At 38.4% G+C, this 20,941-nt stretch overlaps 1 protein-coding gene across 5 annotated transcripts in view; it reads left to right on the top strand.

The window, feature by feature from the left end:
* CRIM1 (cysteine rich transmembrane BMP regulator 1) overlaps window positions 1–20,941 on the top strand; it is a 174,798-nt gene that overhangs the window by 113,098 nt on the left and 40,759 nt on the right. For all 5 annotated transcript variants that reach the window (XM_058834240.1, XM_058834242.1, XM_058834239.1 and 2 more), the window contains 2 exons: window positions 4,450–4,632; window positions 8,712–8,909. In XM_058834240.1, coding sequence (XP_058690223.1) covers window positions 4,450–4,632; window positions 8,712–8,909 — 381 coding nt within the window. The remainder of the gene's footprint in view (window positions 1–4,449; window positions 4,633–8,711; window positions 8,910–20,941) is intronic.

Raw genomic sequence — 20,941 nt, 5'->3', positions numbered from 1 at the left:
GGTAGAGATGAACTTGGGTTTTCTCAGCATCCCAAGTATCATTTAATTTCTTTTACATACTGCAGTTGCCACAAAATAGTATTTCATTCCATTAAGCTGTGAAAGTATTTTTAAGTAATTCTACAAGTAAATGCATTCATTTACAAATTATAGTTACAGTTTTATTTTAATTCTGGTTTCTCTGTCTCTGGATCACCTTTTTAGAATATGCAGGACCAAAGGAACTGTTTCAGAACAGTCCTGTAATTGTGTTAATAGGGAATATGCTGCAATAATAAGGAATATGCTGCTTAGGGAAATTAAGCAGCACAACCTGAAGAGTTTTTTCTACCTAGCTTGTTTTTATATTCTTGCAAGGAAACAGCAGCATACAGTTGTCCTATAGCATTGTTATGGGCCAACTCCAATGACATGGTACTCTCTTTTTTAAACTATCAGCTCAACTTTTGAAAAATTGAAAGCTTTTCTTTATTTTGTTTATACAGACACAGGATTCAAATTTATCAGTTTCCTTCCCTTTCATTTAATAGAAAGTTCACTGCAATTACCCGAGTTCTTTCCAAGGCTCTGGTACAAATACTTCTTTATACTGAAGGAACATCTGAAGTCCTGGGATTCTGAACCTTTTAATCCTTTAAACAACAGAAAATTGTTTTGATTCTTGCTTCCGGTTTTGGAGAGCTGGAATTTCTGATACTACGGAAGAAAATGCCCAGACTTGCCTACAGAGAGCTGATGCCCTGAAGCATCTCATGTGCTTGGTGTAACAGTGCAGAACTGCTGCCTCACAAGGGATGGTTTGCCAAACTTGCATGTGTTTCTGAGCTGTTCCATGACTCTAATTAAAGAAAGCTGTAAGTATTAGGAAACTGCAGAAATCTCAATGACAGAAGTTTTACTTTGGAGTAGTTCAGCCCATAGAACTAGTATGTATTTCATTAGATTTACATGTAGAAGGCTTGAAAAATAATTTGATAAAACAGATTGTGTCCCTTTTCAGTTCAGATTGGTGATAAAAGTTTGAGAAATGATCACTGTGCACTGTGAGGCTGTGGGGTTTAGTGCCACCTTTTTGGGCTCTCACCCCCAAAACAAAAAGGCTGTGGCCATGGGATCCCATGTTGATCCCATGTTTAGCTCCCTGTAGAGCTAAATTTGTTACTATTTTTCTTTTAACTCTGTGGCAGGAAATTTAATGCCAAATCAAGTCAATTGTAGTCATGTTTGACTCTATCTAGGAGCAGAGATGTTATTTGCTCTTCCACTGCCCAAAAGAAACCCTATAACTTTCTGAGGACTCTCCCTTCTGTCCTGGCTTCTTTCACAGATGGGCAGTTGAGTGTCAGTGCTTGGGTTGGATGGATCTTGTAGTACTGGGTTATCTGAGAGCTAGCAGACACTGATTTTATGTTCACAAAGCCATGGCCTGGGTCTCATGCCCATTGCTTTGTTGTAGTTGTCTGCATCACAAACAGGATTTAAAGTCTCAGATATGTTTAACTGCTTTGTGCTATGACATTTTGGCAATTTGAATTCCTTTGTGACATACTTAAGCTTGAAGAATCTTACCTGTAGTCTTCTCTTTTTTGGCAGAACAAAGAATTCATTAATTTAGGAAAAGATGCATTTATTTAATGTCAGCTTTATGTTCTTTTATCCCTTGGTGACTGTCATACTGAGATCAATAAGGCAATAAAATTGGCACTAAAAAACCAAAACCAAACAAACAAACAAAAAAAAACCCCAAAACCCCAAAACAGGGAACTCAAATTAAAAAAAACAAACCAAAAAGAGGAAACTGAAAGACGTTTCAGCATATTATAGTGGAAGAAATGCATTATTATAATTTCGCTGTGTGTTGCTCACTCTTTCATCAGGCTTCTACCTGGAGTATCTAAAGCTAGAGTTCTTTGTTTTATTGCTTGTTTTGCCTTGACTCAGTCTCAAGACTGGAGTCTTACAGATGGTTCTAACAAAAGTAATCCTTGTCTCATAGCTGGATGCGTAGGCTTAAGTCTATAGTTTAGTCTGGATATATACACTTACCGTAAGGCTGGGTGGTAAAAATGCACACAGAGTGAAATTCTACAGTGGTTTTCATTGTAGGAATAAAACATGCTGTTTCCTTACAGGATTTGCAGTTACTTGCATTGTCTTGTTTGGACATTTAGAAATAACAATAATTAATGGGGGATGATGTTTCTACTTCTAATGAAGCAGGAATTCATCTCTACTGTTCGGGTATGGGGGAATCAGTAAAAATCTGGAAAGCTGCAATCAAAATAGTCAAGCCAGAAGCAAATGTATTAAAGGCCTTTTGAGTTGTGTTGGCACTTTTCCTTTTTGAGAAGGCTTCTAAACTAACAGCTTGAGCTGCATAAACTTGAAATATTTCTCAAGTGTTTGTTTATGTGAATTGCTTTCTAATGAGGTCATAGCTGTTTTCCTGGACACAGTGGTATTTCCTCCTCTTGCTCTTATTTTTTATGCTGCTTTCTACATTATGCCTTGAAGACAGAACAGGCATATAAAAATCAAACATCGCTCAGGATACTTCCAAGTTTCATCTCTGTGCTTTACAATCATTTCAAATGACTCAAGGCTGGGCCACAGTATAAGCATATGTTGAAAGAAGTACTTGAAATGCTTTAGTTTTAAAGAAAACCTGTGTTACTGTCAAGAGAAACGCAGATGTAAAGTTTTTAGCTCCCAAAAGTTAGGAGAATTGGGATAGATTGAAAGGAATCTGCAGGTGCTGATTTTTCCTTTAAAAATATTTCATCTCCCATGTGACATTGATCACTAAGCAAAAGAAAAATCACCTGATCATTAAGTGGGCACAGTTTTCAACTCTTTGTGGCAAGGCATTATACATGTAAGTAAATAGTCTTTACCATCTGCTCTACAGAAATCACAAACATGGACAGTTTTCCTTTCTTTCCTTTGCTGTTTGCTTCAAATGCAATGGAACATGTTGGATTTACCTACAGTATTTGATAATGTTGTTGCTGAAACAAAGAGCTTTCTGTTTGCAGAACTCTTGTTTTTTCAGACTGCTAGATTTACAATTTCTGAGAAAAACAGACTGGTGGACTAGATACTGCTGTACTTCAGGTGGCTGCTTTCACAAATTTTGGGCTAATGTCATAGGAGGCCAAAATTTTATTTTGAGGTGGGGAAGAGGGAGGGGGCATAAGTAATTGAGTAATATAATGATGATACTGTGAAGTCATGATTTCATAATGACTAATGTGGAGTACTATAGTTGAACATAAATTTGGAGTGTATTTTCTATGATGTCTTGAGTCACAGTGATTCAGCCCTAAGCCGTGGAGCTGCACAGTGTTTGTGGAAGGGGGGGATCATTGTTGGGGGTTGTTGGGCTGGTGAACTGAGTGGTCTTTGCTGGCAATAGGTGATGGAGGTGGGTTCATAAATGTGGGGTAACTGCTGGGTCAAAACCTCTATGAAAACCTTATGATGTATACATGATGTGTAGATCTTCCTCACAATCTGGAAACAAATTTCTTTGGTATAAAATAGTAGTAATAATGAGAAAAAGCTGATTAAATCTGCGGACTGTTTAATTAACATCTTTTTTTCCTCTTTTTTGAATGTTAACAAAGTAAATGTTCTTCCCAAAATATTTGAAAGTTTTGAGGGGATCTTAGTTTCCCACAAAGTTTGGCTTTAATTTTCTGTCAAGGCTCTGCTGTAGATGGAGGCATACAAAAAATACCTATCTTATGTTTTTGAAATAATAAAGTAGCTCATGTAACTACTATTACAATTGAGATTTTTTGTTTGGTTGTGAGGATTTTTTTGTGGTTGTGAGATGGTTATTACTGCTCCAGGTTGCTTGGAAAAGGACGTGTTTAGTTCTGCATAACAGATCATGCAGTCACAAAATGTTTGGATTTTGTTTTATGGTTTGTTGTTTGTTTTGGTTTTTTTTTAACCTATGGACTGGACAACTTTAGTGCAATTTATCCACCTGAGTACCAAGTCAGGTGGTCAAGTCAGTCCTACAGAGAGAAAGATTACACTTAAGAAATATCAGAAACTGACTTCTTAAAACAAAAGCATATTGTTTTGTGTGCTAAAATTTGAACTATATTCAGGTTCATAGAGAATGAGAAATATTTAACACCTGCAAAGAAATACCAATACTGCAGCCTTTTCCCTAGATTTTAATTTTTTTTAATTAAGACTTTTAATTGTAGAGAGTTGCTCTGAAGGTTATTTTGAACAGCATTTTATATTCTTCCATTGTTGAAACAGAAAATAAAATATGCCATTTTCTTAAAATGAAATTGTAGTTGAGTTTACAAAATGAGAGAAAAATTGACTGTCTCTTTTAAATCTGTTTTTGTCAGTAGCAAGGTAAGCTTAATTATTTCCTGTTAACAATATCTGTAAAATATATGTTTTCTCTTCTTCTTCTTTCAGAAGTGAAGCCAACTTGCATATTTAACAGCATGGAATATTATGATGGAGACATGTTTCGGATGGATGCTTGTCGATTTTGTCGGTGCCAAGGGGGTGTCTCTATTTGTTTCTCTGCCCAGTGTGGTGAGCTACACTGTGACAGGTACTATGTGCCAGAAGGAGAGTGCTGCCCAGTCTGTGAAGGTACAGTCTCTTTTTAATCCTGTCTGCTTTTAGTTCTGATGGGGTTTTTTTTGGTTTTTTTTTTCATTTGCCTGTTCAATGGACATGAGAAAACAAAGGCTTTTGTTCTTCTGAAGTTTGCGGATTCCTCCATAATTCCGCTTCTTTCTACACTTTTGCTGGGCCTGAGTGTGCTGTCAGGTTCTTTGCAGTGCTTCTCTGACCTTGGCACTACTTCTTAGACATGGTCAAGTGTGCAGTGCTTTTTGGGGGGCCTTTTTGACAAACAACACAAAAAGCTGTTTCTAATTTCTGCACAGACATTTAGACGGGCATCTCCAGAGCTGCAGTTGTGGCCCTGAGACAGATTTTGATTTCTTTGCAACTTGCTTCTTACTCTGTTCAGCCAGAGTAATGCACACAACTTCTTTCCTCTACAATTGCAGCAAAGCAAAGGGGCAGCAACCCAATATCAATGTTTTTCTCTTCCTCCTCTGCTCTGCTGAGGGCCTTGCTAAGCCTGCAGTCCTCCTAAAAAGAGCTCTTTGGGACATTTCACATTGACCCTCTTGCTTATATTAGAATGTATTTGAGGCATCTTCTTCCAGAATACAACCAGAATTCCAGTAGAGGAAAATAGGGGTGGTGCTGTGCACTTGCATCTTGCCTCAGTGAGGGTCAGGCTATGGCCACCAGGTAGCCAAAAGGCTTGTGAAGCACTTTTAAACCCTTTGTTTAAGTGTGGACATAGGAATATCTTCTCAATAAGTGAAACCACTTGGAAATCTGAAATCTCCTCCTCAGAGGACAGGAATCTAGTAATTACTGTGAATTTCAAACACTTTGCAGTCTCCTTAAGACTAGTGTTCCTGTAGTTCTTTACAGGAGCAAATAAGCCAGAAGATCCATTATAGTCATGTTTTATTCCAAGCAGATAATTAGAAAGTATCTCATAAAAATACACTTAATAGAGGCACCTGTTAGAGCTGGACCTTCTCACTCACCACAGGATCTGGTGAAAAATGGCTTGTTTTGTTACAAGCTACTGAAAGCTTCAGAGATTTAAACCCAAAATCTGGATGAAAAGGTATCAGGTGGGTAAGTTAGGAAGTAATTTTTTAAAGAGTATTTGTAATTTTTTTATATTTTTGTGTATATTTTATATATTTTAGTGTATGTTTGTATCAGGTTAATGCATGGTGTTCACATGTAGAGAAACTGAAATGCAAATGTTGTAGGTTTAAGTATTCCAGAGAGATACCAATCCATGTTTGCCCTGAGTTAAGACATGGCCTAGACATTTGGTGCTGACTATACTTGAAGGCAGGATCCTAGATTTTTGGTGTTTCCTGGTGCAGTTGCACCTACATTTACAAGAGCCTTCATGCTGTGAGAAAAAAAATAAAAAAATCTGTGCTATACTGTCATTTAATGACAGATTGAAAAAGTATAGAGAAGGCATGTCTGATGTGGTGAACCTTCCCCCCAGCTAAGTGCAGATCCACTCCTGAAGAAATTACTGTATGAGCTGCTCACTTTATATAATATATAGAATCTCTGGGTTTCAAATCCTATAATTACTATTTTTTTCTCATTGTGAATATTCCTAGATTTGGTATTATGAAATCATTGTGACAATTATTTATATAGATATAAAAATAATGTATCTATATATCTGCTTTATCTGATCTCTCAGTCATATTCAGATATGGGTGCTGGTTTTCCACATTGGATTTGCAGATCTAGATATGTCCTTTATGATCCTTGATGATTTAAATATTCAACTACCTTATTATTTATCCATAAATTGTTCTGTCATCATCATACCACAATAAAATTTGATTTCTCCATTTTTGCAACATTTGAATCAGACTAGCAAGAAAACCTGATAGCATTTCATTTCATGTTGATGAGTTGGTGTGTATTAGTCTGCAGTGGAAATTTCTTTAAGACAAGTCCTTAGTAAGAATAAAATGGGTAATGTTATATAATTATTGAGTAGTCTTTGTTTTCTAGTAATGACTGTGGCTTATTGCCAAGTTATGGGGTCCTTCATCAAACCACCTGGTGCTATATGGTTTACTTCTTTCTGTTGTGTATTCTTCTGATAGGGGTTGTGGCACTAAGTGCAGGAAGTCTGACCTGAATTCTGTGTGATTGGATTGTAAGATACATGGTGTTTTTACTAGAAATTCCTCTTGTTTTGGTGGCATTCTTTTAAGTGAATCTAGACAGCTGGTGCCATTAACATATTATAGTTGCCTTGGTTCCTTTAAACACTTTCAAGAAAAGGAAAAAAAAAAAGGTGGCTCTCATCCCTTTTTAAATAACTTCAGTAAAGCTGACACCTAAATTGACAAGGTCAAGTATTGTAAATGAGCAAAACATATCAGCCCACCCATTCATGCTTTTCTGAAGCAGTTGAAGAAGTGGCATTTTTCTACCTGTTCTTCTTCTGTTGAGTATTTCGTGACTTGTTGTCAAGGTGATTAGTTGCTTCCTACAAATATTTACTTGATTATAGAAATATCAAGAAATATAAAGCTTTCTTTTCTCCAGGAATTCTAAAATGGCAAGTAGTAAATTTGGTGTGAGTTGTGTAATACAGGCAAAAGCTCTTCTTGACTTCTTGACTTAACTACAGGAGGAGTTCTTTCTCAAAATTCTGTAGGCTATAGCAGCATTAGGAGATGTAATTTGCGGGACTCAATTGATAGCTTTAAATACTAGTGACCTTTTAAGGGTACCATGAACTATGTGCTTTGAGCACTTTGAACTATGTGCATAGAAGACTATGACAAGTAGCACAAGTCTTGTATGCCTTTTCTGTGCTTTTTCTGTAGTCCTCTGTTAGTGTACATATGTACATAAGTTGAATGATAAGTTGACTGATAAAATTCACTGCGTTTCATTGTATATGATTTGATTTTTGGCTAGGTCAAACCAGTTACTTACAGATGCAAGATCATCCTAAAACGTGAAAGATGCAAAGTTAAGAATTTAGGAAGCATTTTAATTTTTAAATGCCTTGTTTTCCAACCACCTGGTTCTGGGCTTAGTCAGAATTTTACTAAAATTCTGATTGTAAGTACAGCTCAGGATGTTTGGAGTGTCATAAAGTGGCTTAGAATAAGACAACATTTACTGGCACTGCTACAGGTTTTATCTACATTCAAAATTCATTGCCTTCCTTCCAAAGGGGATTGATGAAACTTCAAAGAAATAATCCAGGTTTCATTCAATCCCCTTTTTTCTTCAGATAAGACATCTTATTTCTTCCCAGTCCTTGCATCTTAACACTCCTGAAAAATTAACTTATAATAAATCACTTGTGTTTATTTCATGTCTGCTAAAAAAGATCTTTTCAGGTATATTTATTGCTTTTAATCTATTAAATTTGCTTTAATATGTAATTTGTAGTATTGCTTGCTTTGCCTGACCTATTTGCTGTACATTCTCAGATACTTCATTTCTGGGCCTGACAGCTACCTTTTATTAGCCACCATGATAAGTTGTATACGTTCACATATAATGTATATATCTTAATAGTCAAAAATATAATAAAAATTAAAAGACTTAATCGTCCTTTTGAGTATTCAGATCAGTGCAACTTAGCACATCCCTGGACTACTATTAATTCTGAAGAGTAAAAGCTGCTTTTATTTCAAGTAATGGGTTAGACTTGCATGAAACTTGAGAAATCTTACACAAAGTATGCTCCCTAAAATTCTGTTATTTAAGCACCCAGATCTTAATTTGATTGCTAGCAGGTAAATGAGACTTTTGGCTTTCAAGGGGCAAAACTACAACTGAAATGAAATTGAAAACTGACCCTGTTCAAAAAGGTAGTATATATCCAAAAGTGGAATGAGGTGGAGGCTCTCTTCCTGTTCCAGCAACAAGTGTGCCAGAGGCCTCATCTTTGCTCGTAGTGTGAAAGAGCATTGTGGTGCTGACATGAGTCATTCCAGTGGGACATTTAAAAATGTTGGTACAAAAAAAAGAGTCAATAGATCCAAAAACCACTTTGCCCTGAAGAACAAAAAAGAATTAAAACATTAATTAAAACACACATTCTTTTGCAATTGCTCTCATTTCAGACCCACTTTATCCAGTCAATAACCCTGCTGGCTGCTATGCCAATGGTCAGATCCAAGCTCACGGGGACCGCTGGCGGGAGGACGACTGCACGTTCTGCCAGTGCATCAACGGGGAGCCGCACTGCGTGGCCACGGCCTGCGGGCAGAGCTGCCTGAACCCTGTCAAGGTCCCCGGGGAGTGCTGCCCCGTGTGTGAAGGTAAGAGTGGTATTCCCCCTCACTTGGCTTTGGGCTGTCATGGCTGCAACTTACCTGGAAATTCTCAGTTTACCTTAAAATTTTGAGGGTTGAAGAAGCTGGTACAGCGTTGGCTGGTTACTGAATAATTGCTGAGGGCAGAAAACATCAGCGTGGTCTAACTACACCTGTATGTTGGCAATCCCTGGTACTCTTGTGGCACAAAGAGTATAGTAAGAGGTGGTTAAGATCAGCATTGCAAACTGAGACATTAAAAAAAAATATTTTGAATTGTATACATAAATGTACATTTAGAGCTGCATTTCGTGGAGTAGCCGTTCATCTGGAAAAACACCAGATAAATTTAGAAATGGTTCATCTAGACCTGAGCCATCTTCACAGTACACAAACACTTATGCGGGCTCAGTGAGTTGCCACTTGAGTTTTTCTCATTCCATCTCTGATAAAAAAAATAGGATTTTGTCTATCTACATGTGTCTCGGGGCCCTTCTCGGTTTGCAATATCCATCCAAGTAAGCTCATTGGGATATTACTTTTTATGATAAATCTGAGGAGCATAAAGATTTCTTACAGGTGCTCTTTAACTCCAGAATTCACAAAACTAGGTATGAAGAAGGTGTTTGATGCAATGTGTAAAAGCACTTTTATTGTACATTTATTTGTGCAGAATTGCACTACTTGCACTGAATTAATGTCACTGTGAGGAAGCAGGTTAACTGCTGTTAATCCCCAGTGATCACCTCAGGATGGGTATCACAGAGCCTGTGCTGTCAACCCTCATTATCTAGGTGTCTGAGCCAGCTTGGGAAGGCAGGACAGAGAGAGAGAGGCTGATGGAAGTGTTTTCAACATGTTAATACACTGAGAGGATTCTTTTCCTCTAATGAGGAAAGGATAGGCAAATGTCTCTATTTTCATGTTCCAGAGTGGAGAAAATGGATGAGAGATAATTGAATTAAATGTATACATACATACATACATGTATACATTTAATGTATGTATATGTATACATTTATATCTATATGTTTATATATGTATATATAGATATATGTATGTATGTATATAAGCTAATTATGAAGAACCGTGGGAAGCAAACATGGGGTCAAGTGTAGGCTTCCATCCTTCATTGCTAAAGGTTGCAGCATAAACAAGCTGCTGCTTCATTAGCATACCACAGTAATGCCTCTGAAGTGCTCTCAGGATGCAAGTTATGTTCTCTGGACTAGGCTGCATAATTCTATGCATGTTTCTACTCTTAGAAGATGTAGCTACAACTTTTGAAGTCCAAAAGTTGTTTTGTAGTGTCTTGGGTCAGTGACATATGATGTGCAATCATACTTATGATACAAATGGATGAAGAGTGGCACAGCAGAATTGTGGGATCAATATTTAAATGAGGTCCTTGTGTCATCTAATTTATGTTTTATTAAAAGATAATCTGACTTCTTGTTTGTTTGTTTTGCTAGCCGTTGTATGATGTATGCTTAATTGTAGTCATCTAGTTTTGAGTGTGTCATCTGGATGGCAGTGACACTGAACGGTATTTTGAGGAACTATGTTTTAAGCTTAAAAGCATCACATTTGCCTTGGTGGGTTTTTTTCAACGGGTAATGCAATTATGGAAGTGGTGGAACCAACAATTAGTAGAAGTGCTTCTAGCTCATGCTAGGATGAGGTTTCAGCATACTTAGGTACCAGCAAATCTCTTGAAGTTATGTTTTGGGGCATCAAACAAGTTCAAGGCTGTTATGCCTTGTGATTAGCAGCCTGAATAAAAGTATTTAGATTCATGAGAGCAAGGTGTTACCTGATTTAAAGCATGAGTCCTGTGTGTCTTTCTGAATATGTTAATATTTTTCTTTGAAAGCACACAATAAGAAAATCCCAGAACAGTAGGAAAAATAACAATGCTAGGTGTTGACTGTCTGCATTTAACGTTAAGAATGTGTATCTTAAAATTATTTTTTTAAAAGGTAATGTTTGAACTGATGGCAGCAGGGACTTGTGTGTTAGCTTTAGACTTCTGGCCCGCCTCCAAGGTCAGATAGCTTCATGTGTCTTAAGCCCTAAATCTGAGATTAGTAGTGTTTCTACTTGGAGTTTAATGTGTGGGGCAGGAAACAGGTACTGTCTACTTTCATTACAATGCAGCTGTCCCTTGCTAACACAGTAGGCAGGAGCTTCTTTAGATTCTGTTCTCTGATTTTCTCCTTGTTCTAAGGCTGAACTGGAGAAGTATCCATGCCATGGGAAGGCAGTTAAGAACTTTTACTTCCTTCACACAACTGCTTTTCCCCGAATTTTAGTTGTATAATTTTAATGACAATCTAGTCCCATCTAAAATGCTACTTTGTTTCTGCAATCATCCAGACACCTGACATCTCTATTCTCTTAATCAAGTAAGCTTCATGGATCAGGGCTCCTTTCCAATTTAAATCAGCTTTTCAATCTTTTTCCTTAGCATTGTTTCTGTTGATGAAGTTCTGCTACTGATACTCACTGTGTCATCCGTGACCTGCAGGGGTGGTGGGAACAGGGGAGAATAAAGTCCTGGCTGGGAAGCTGGGTGACAAATCAATCCCTTGATTTTAATGATTCTAATGAAAAAGATGTGCAGTACATTCTAATGGAGCTACAAGCAATGGAGTAAAGTCCAGGCACATTTTTTCCTAAAAGAATTCAAATGCATCATTGTCAGCCATTTGAATTACCGCCTCATTTCACTTGCATATCCACAGCTTAACCTGAATTTTGCACTGCACTATATGAGCAGAAGCGTTGACTGTCCTGTGCTCTCCAGTTTGGTTTCTCCATCCTGCTTCTCTAATTTCCTACTCTTCAGGAAAGAGAAGCAGAATTCTTATCTAGTGTGGGCAAAGGTCTGGCACTGGTGATATTACATAAGTGTCATATTTTCAACTATGCAAGTTATTAGAGGAGAAAAGCAGTGTACTATAGTGATATGTTCAATAAATGGGCAAAAATAATGTAAACTTTGCAGCTGATTTTGAAATAGAAGTTTACTAGTGATTGTAAAGATAAACATACCTCATTTTGCACTCCTTTTTTGAACGACTTCCAGTTCTCACTCACATCTCAACACTCTCAATAAGAACATGCACCATAAAGAAATAACATAGTTTTTGCAGATTAGCTTAAAATTACTTGTTTTCAAAAGTTTTATTATGTAATTGCATCATGAATATACTTTGCTTTTTTGCTCTTACTTGTATACTACGTTTGTTGATTCAGCTGTAGTTCTTACTTTTTGCATTTTTTCTTTTTTTTTTTTTGTGGAGACTAATGAAGAATGTAGGAAATAATTATTTGTATTTTAGGATCTTAACTATGCATCTAGATCAGGAAGAAGAATGGGGCCTGCTGAAAACCCCCTACTTTCTTAGTCAGTTTAGTTGCTGATGGACCTGTTCATGCCCATATTTCTATTTAGAAATAAGTGTTAGATAAAGAATAATAAGGAAGACATTTTAGATGCTTATCACTATTTTTAAGCATGCATTTATTTCTCATTAGACTTCTATTTATATTTGAAAGAGAACCCACTTCCACAAGCCAGCTTCAATTGCGTGAGCTTACTTTAAGCATGTCAGATATAAGATCTTTAATATGCAAACCAAAACATTTAGTCAAAGATACTTCTATCATGTATTTTGGTTTGAAGTATTGAGAGATACAGGGATTTGTGGGGCATGAAACTGATGAGAAAATTCTGATCAAAACTGCTTGTAGATCTGGCCTGGCTGTGGCTCATCCAGAGTAAAAGGTTATTAATATCAGTCACTTCTGAGTCTTCTTCTCTGTCTTTGATCTAAATGCTGCTGTACTTGCAGTTCTGCCAATTCATTTATTTCCTGGCTGATTTATAATCAGTTTCAATGAAGGACATATTTGTTCCCCAGATAAGTTTACATTCCAGCAGCTTCGTAAGGATAAATTTTTTCTTGGATTACACTTGCAAAAAAATTTTGCTGCCAGAGATCACATATAACGTGCTAGAAATTCTATGTACAAAGTTTCTTGAAATATGAGCACAGTATGTCAGCACACAAACGTATCCAGCCTTTGAATACGGTAAACTCAGACCAAACTAGAACATTCCCATTCCCTTGTGAAGAAACTCCTGATGTTATTACTACCACAGTGAGAAAACCGGGCTGAGGATTGTAGAGGCCGAAGTTACATAAAAGTAGCTGTTGACACTATTCTAAATTAGAGACCAAGATGGAGCAATTGTGATATTTCTATTGCTATTCAGAGTTCATTTGTATCTGTTCTCTGCAGTAACCCTTCTTAATTCTTCCTGACATGCTGCTGTATATGTATCCATGGAGTATATCCTGTATGTGTGCTATGCAATACATGTTCCCATGTTGATTGGATGCCCAGGTTGGTTTGAAATATATAATTTTCTGAATGCCTGCCTTGGGTTTGCTGGACTTAGGGAAGATGATAACAGTCACTCCCCTCACTTCAATCTTGCCTGCTGCTGCTGGAAGGGGAGGCTGAGTGAGGTGTTGGAGATGCTTTACACTGGAGCTCCCTGGGGAGATTGGTGAGGAGGAAGAGATAGGAGTATGGGGGTAGGTGCATGAAGGAGAGGGGTTTTTATGGCATTTATGGATGTGGTGTGCCAGTACAATGGGTTTGTATATGGATTTGATTTCCAATTCTGTGGACAGCCTCTCGAGTTGCACTGTAGCTGGTATCCGCTAGTATCTTTACCAGCTCTGCTCAGATCAAAGCTAAATTTATTTTATCTATAGACAACAAAGCTAAAAAGAGCAGCCAGTGTCTTGGAGGGTAGAGTATGAATTCCTATGTGTTTTAAAGCAGACAACTGACAGAAGGATACTGGCCAAATTCAACAAGGGAAAATACAATGTGCTATGCTGCGAGGAACCAGAGTAATTTTGATTTTTGTCTCAACACTGTTTGAGCAGAGGTATATGGGGGAAGGGCTGCACATGTGCTATTTCCAGGAGGCAGCTAGGAAAGGATAGAGGAAAGCCCTGTCTCTAGGAAGACTTTGCCTGACAGCCATTTCACATCTCACGTAGAATAGGCAGTCAGTAGGTGGCCACCAAGGACACTGTGTCCTCCAGAGAGGTTCTCCAGTCCAGTGGCAAAAGGTTTCCACCAATGGACTGCAGTCGAATGTTCAGCTGGGCCAGTGGTCTCCTGCCAGTGAGCAGACCTTGGGAGGAGCTGGAGGGTATAAAAGTAGCTGTGTCACAAGCTGCTGGGCTCTTTTTTTGCCCTCACTTCCATTTTGCTTGCTCTCACTCACTCGCTCTCCCTCTTGCTGGCTGGACACCTGCTGACCACCTCCAGTGTCCTGTCCTACCACTTCTCTCTTCCTCACCTACTCCAGCCATCACCTGCCCCCATGCATTCCTGCCCGGGTTCCTGTCTGAGCCACCCGCTTCCAACCCTGTGTCACTGATGCAGCCTGTCACCACAATCCCTTCTGCAACCCTGTCCAGGGTTCTGGACCTCCTGCCCGATGTCCTCACACATCATGCCTGGTCCTGTTGCCGTGGGAGCTATGCCTGTGGAGCTGCGCCTCTCCAGGAGCTGCGCGGGCTCCCCAACACACACCCCTGCCACGTGGACCCCCAAATTCTGGTGGTAACACCTGCTTTTTCTCTGTGTCTCACCTCTCTCTCTCTCTCCCTCTCTCCCTCTCTCCCTCTCTCTCTCTTTCTCTCTCTCTCTCTCTTTCTCTCTCTCTCTCTCTCTCTCTCTCTCTCTCTCTCTCTCTCTCTCTCTCTCTCTCCCCTCCTCCAGTCTCTTTCCTTCTCCTTCCTCCTTTTATGTCTTTCTTACTCCTCGTTAGATGGGCATCACCCTTTTCATTACCAATAAACAGTTCTCAGATATAAATTTGCCTCATGTGGCTTAATTCTATCCTAGATGATCTGTTTTAAAACAACCCCCCACAGTTCCCCCTTAGTGGAATGTGACATGCTTGGAGGAGATTCTTCATGAGTCCTGAACCAGAGTGATTGTTAAATAGCAGCGTTCCAGGAGAAGTTTGGTGATTAAGGGGAAAGAACATGTTGAACAGGGATTAACAGGGCCTTGAGAAGGCAAATACCATACTGAAATTAAGATCAAGAGGTGAATTCACAAGAGCTGAAGTAATCCTTTTTGCTCTCTTTCCTGTGGGTTGGTGTGTCCCTGGGTGACATAGTAGGTACTTGGTTCTTTTCTGAGCTTTGCTTCTCTGATAAAAGTGGAAGCTGGAAAGAATTGGAGAGGTATGAGTGCAGTCCAAAATTTGTAAAACACATCCTAGGAAGACAGACTGAATAAATTGGATTGGTTCAGCTTAAAATAAAACTGTGAAGTCAGAATGTGAACATTGCAGTCTTCAAGTGCCTAAAAAGGTTGTTGCAAAGAAAAAGATAAGGCAAAAAAGAATGGAATTGGATTACAAAAGATAAAGATGGGATTTAGAGGAAGGCAGAAAGTTGTTGAGGAAAACAAAATTCCCTCTGTGGCATGTTGTGACTAAGATTGTCTTTTTGATGTGTTCAGGGAGTGGCAGTTGTATTTTCAGCCTCAGTGAAAAGAGATTTGCTCAGGAAATTGCTTGCATAACTGAGAGCAGTAATGGTAATTCATGTGTAGCTTTCAGTGTTCATGCAAGTGTTGGCTGTGGCTTACCAATATAGAGCCCAATATATAGCTGGGGGCTTGCAGGGGGAGGGTGTTTGGGGGTCTTTTTAACTAAACATCAAAGGAATCAAAACCCTTCTGGCAAGACATCTTGATACAGTATGTCCACTTAAATCACTTCTTTCCCTGTTACCTGACATGCCAAAGTCCATGGGCTGTGCATGAGCCATGTTAGTAAAAACTCAATAGAGGAGGAAGGGGACTGGGTGCTTTGAGGTGGCTGCTTCCATAGGGAGAGGGGCAGAAAGCCTTTCCACAGAAAAGGCATGAAATTGAAGACAGAGGCATATTGAGGCATAATAGTGTGGAGAGGAAGACCTTCCTTTATCCTTAGCCTGTCCCCAGACTCAGGCTCTTCAGTTGACACAGTTTTTCAAACCATGTAACTCCTTTCTCTGGTGAGAGCTAGGAAAAGCACGCCAATTCTCTTCTGTGCATCCAGCACAAAGAGTTAGTTTTAAGCTTCTGATGGATGCTCCTATATAGCTTCTATAGCTCCTGTAATGATATAGGCCCTCTGGGATTTGACTTTGTCTATTTAATCTGTTATCTATTTATCTGTTTTGTTTGTTTTCTAGACTTCTCTTCATTAAGAGCCAAGGCTTAGGCAATCATACTGGCCTCCTGTGCTTTCCCTATGGTTTTAGAGCCAATGGCTTATTTTTGCAGCACAAGGAAGGGATCACATATCTTCAGATTAAAAGAGACAGCTAGGTGGAGGGGAGAAAGGTTTTTCAAGTGCCATAAGGGACTGAAAAATGTTGATATGTGCTCACACATCTTTTGGCTCAGACCAGCTCTTCATGGGGGCTGGTCTGGGTTCCTGTTGCATTGCAGCTAACCAGATCCATTGGCAATCAGCTGCAGTTAGTACTGCTGCTTCCAGACCTGCTTGCTTCTTTCTGGGCTAACAACTTTGCTTTCTCAGTAACATCACTGTGGTTTAAATAGCAATTCCATTTTTAACGAATTTTGCGAAAAAAGAGGGAATATACCATATGAATATATAATAGCATGTGAATAATACTAAAGAAGCTACAGTGATAGAAATAACTGTTTCCCTCAGGCCATCTGCATCTGTGGACAAACATCTGCAAATTGGAGTAATAGCTGTGTTCACAGGAGGTAAATATTGGTTAGGACAGTATGATTTTTTTTTATTTTTTTTTTTAAGCAAGATAATAAATTCAAGTGTTCAGCACTGGCATTGATGCCAAAAATGTCCCTTAGGAAAGTCTGTGGTTGCTTCTATTCCCTTACATCTCTCAGAGGCTCAGGCTATTCATAGAGAAAGCTGATACACAGTAATTGGTTATCTCACAGCACGCCCTTCTGCAAGAGAGCCCTCAGGTACAAATGGCAGGGTGCCAGCATAAGCTGTGAATGAGAAATTAAGTGTTAAACAAAATCCCCTCAGAGGATTTTCATGAATAAGACCCACAGTACTTTGCTGTCATTATGGCTGACACTTTATCTTCACAAAAAGAAATTAACATTTTCATCAATAAAGGAATCCAAACTCTAGCTGAGATGTAATTCAGTTCAGTTCCTTTAGCGTGTCTAGCACTTCATTAAGTAGAAACAGGCAGCAGAGTCCAGTGAAAAGAAATTTGATTCATTCAGGATGAAGTCAGTGGTAGTGAGCAGTGTTCACTGACACGGGGTGTGGGCCCAGAGTCTTCCTTAGAGCATGAAATGTAAGTTATTGTTCAGCAGCAGCACTGGAGCTCCCAACCAGCCCTTTCATCATAGTCAATTAAGGGATGCAAACGCCATGCTGCAGAGAACTGGGCTTCTGTTTGCCAGATCATGATTTAGTGTAGTGGTTCTACATCAACAGCTGAGCCTGTTGAACCACTGTATGATGAAACCAAACTGGCCAGTGCAAGCCAGTGAAATTCAGGAAGGCTATACAGTCTCTTCCTGTCTGTTTAGAATAGACAGGAAAAGTAAGGAATAACGTTTTCATGGTTTTCAGTGATTCATCGTTGAGTTAAGTGGAAGACTGCTGAAAGGGTAAATAACCAGAGAATCCTAATGAATATGTGTCAGAGTATGTCTCACTTATAAAGAACCTCATGGATCATTCTAATTTTTTTCAGCACCAATGGTTTTCATAGATTTGCCCCAGATGTACACTAATTTAGTGTTTATTCTCACCTAGCAAAAATAAGTGAATGGCCTTCTTAATGTATTTGGACATTTCTTGATAGACTTAATTGATTCTGCTACAACAAGGTGGTCGTTTCTTAGTGTAATTCCATCTAAAATTGTCAAAAAAAGTTCTTATCAGCAATAAAATTCATTTGAAGAGTATACATGCCTGTTAAACCAAAAACCACTGGAATTGATTATGGCAGACTAAAGGTTTTAACTTTACACTTTGGGAGTAGAAAGTAGGTATTTTGATTGCATTACTGCAATACATATAACCCCGGCTTCTTTACTCTGCAGCAATAGTCTTTGATTATAATAGCTACTTTCAAAGAAAAAATACATATTTTAGTAGTTTCAGGTTGGCACCATTAATAAAATTTGAGAAAAAAGGCTGCCAAACCGAACTATGTGTTTGGAGGTATTAATGAATATATTTTCAGAGTTACTTGTGACATTAGAAAATTTTATCACCTAAGACCTTCTATAAATTTATAAATTGTTATGTGATGCTGAATTTTTGAACCCTGGTAGCCAACACAGCTAAATTCTGGGAAAAAATTTCCTGTAAGGCATTAGGTATTTCAAACCCAGGAAGGAAATTCTTTAGCCCAGGACTCAGGACTGATATTTTTCATGTAATGAATTGGAGGGGCGGGGAAGGCTGGAATGCGAACTATGAGGATGGAAAACATTTAGTCACTCTTGGAATGATATGAATGTTTTTACAGGAAGCTTAAGTAAACACACATGCTGCTGCTTAGTAGGCTGCAGTTAACTTTTTTGGACAGTAGACAAAATTTAAACAAGCATGCAGACTCGAATGAAAGGCTGTAGAGCAGCACACCCTTCAGGCCCAGTTTTGAGCCAGTTATCATTTAGAACATTAGATAAAAAGTCAGACAACTGTTTGGTTGGGGTATTTTTCCTTGTGTTTTTTTTTTATGGTAAATGCTTGAATGCTCTGATTTTGAGTTTCTTTTAATCAGTCGATGCTGGTTTCATAGGAGCAAAACATCTTACATCTTTTAAGGGTGTAGTCTGTGTTATGAATTACTACAGAAGAGGGAGCTATTTCACTTTCCCCAAACATGGGCATGTTCTTTATTATTCATGCTGGAGAACTTTCTCCTTGTTTAGAACATGATTTTTTATTTTTTTATTTTTTTTCCCCAGAAGACTTTTTCATTTTATGAAAACAAAAGAGGTGTTGGACATCCTAGAATCCTATTCTGTTGAGCTTATTCAGAAGAAATGTTGTGCAGAGGAAAAAGCTTAGAATTCAATAGGTACTTCCCTACTTACAAGCAATTATGTAAAACCATGGAGTAGCTATTTTTCTCTCATAATATTACTGAAAGTATGAAACAAAACCTTTTTGGAGTTAAAATATTGTATTCCAAATGAAACAAAACAAAGATGATTGTTTTTCATGTAATAATAATAATAAGAACGCTTAGCTGAGAGGTGAAGCCTGCGTAATGTATTAACTTAAAGGAGAACAAAAAAAATGAGACTGATTAAAGCTGGTCGTGGCTCTTAGAAACACCTGGAAGAAATTTTGCTTCTTGAATAAAAAAGCTAGTTTTTAAGTCACGAAGTAGATTCAGAGAGGTAGTGTTAGGCAAACATACTTATTTTATAAAAGGAAGGTAATCAGTTCTTGGCAAAAGCATACAGAAATCATCAGAAATTGAAATGCTTATCTTTTGATTTCAGTTCCTTGATTAGGAATCATCAAGGATATTGCTGCTTTCACTGGAAATGTCCTGAGTTTATATGAAAGTTAAATTCATGGAGTCATGCAAGTCAGAAAGGACCACCAGAGATTTTTCTAGTCCTATCTCCTGCTCAAAGCAGGTCCACTGACAGACACAAGGTCAGGGCCTGGTCCCAGTTAAATTTTGAGTATTTTGAAGGAAGGAGATCACACGAATCTCTTTGACTATGTCATAGTTTGATGACCCATGTGGTTTAAAAGGAAGATCAAAACAGCTTTTATCAAGTTGTCGTTTCCCATTTTGTGCTTATGTTTGCTGTCTCTCATCCTAGCCTGGAGTCACCTCCAAGATTAGCCAGGCCTCGTTGTCTTTGTACCCTCAGGTTAAGGAGTGATAGACAGCGGTAGGATGCCCCCGACCCTCCTTCCCCAGGCTGAGCAAGCCCTGCTTTGTCTCAGCCTGTCCTCATGTGCCACCTCTCCAGCCCCAGCTCAGCGGCCTTGTGATGTCCTTGCTCAGGTGTGTCCATGTTTCTCTTCTGCTGCGAAGCCCAAAGCTGGACACTACTCCAGTGCTTCCAAGTGCTAAATGGAGGGAAACCATCACTTCCTTGTACCTGCAGGCTCTGCTTCTGCTGGTGCAGTTCCCTCTTGTCCTTCATACAAACCAAAACTGAACTCTTGATTTGGCTTTGCAGTAGAGCAGTTAGGTGTAATCCCTTTTTGCTTTCTGATACAAACTCTATGGCCAGAGTTCAGATTTTGAACTAAGACTATGATAGGGAGCTGGGTATAATTTTTCATTCTGGTTCCACACTTAAGAAGGATTCTAGCTGGTTAGTTAATTGTCTTTTATATAATTTATATAATTATGATTAAATCTTCAGTGAATGGTTTGTTTTTTTACATGCAGATAAACAGTAGAAGTTAACAAGATTGCAATAAATTGTAAATTATCCCTGGGGTTTTTTTTCTTTGTTTTCCAAAACTTCAGCAGTCAATGGTATAGTTCAGTTTTCATTCTTTTTCTTTATTTTTTTAAAATAACTGATCAAATTGTGAGTATAATAAAATTGTAATCAAGAGAAACAAATTTTACCTGATCTCACTGAAACATGGGTGCACCAATTTCTCTCCATATCTGAATACTTGAGCAGTATCTCAGTACCTCAATACTCACCAAAGTATAACAAATATAAGGCACAGTACTAGACCAGATTGACCATGCTGTGTTCTTGTGTATTTATAGTAGTTCACATTGTTTACAGAAGAAAATATCTGCTCTTTGTGCTACAAGCTGTCCCACATCTCTCAGGAGAAGTGGGAGATCTCAAAAATCAAAAAAAGAGGTGTGTAGGGATTGGTTTTGCTCATATTATGAAAGTATTCTAGACTGAAAAAAATCAGTGAAAATACTATTCCATGTTGATATTGTCTTCCTTTTTTTTCCCCACAA

Source organism: Poecile atricapillus, chromosome 3 (assembly GCF_030490865.1).
Source record: "Poecile atricapillus isolate bPoeAtr1 chromosome 3, bPoeAtr1.hap1, whole genome shotgun sequence".
Lineage (NCBI taxonomy): Eukaryota > Metazoa > Chordata > Aves > Passeriformes > Paridae > Poecile > Poecile atricapillus.
This window is presented reverse-complemented; position numbering and strand designations above follow the sequence as displayed.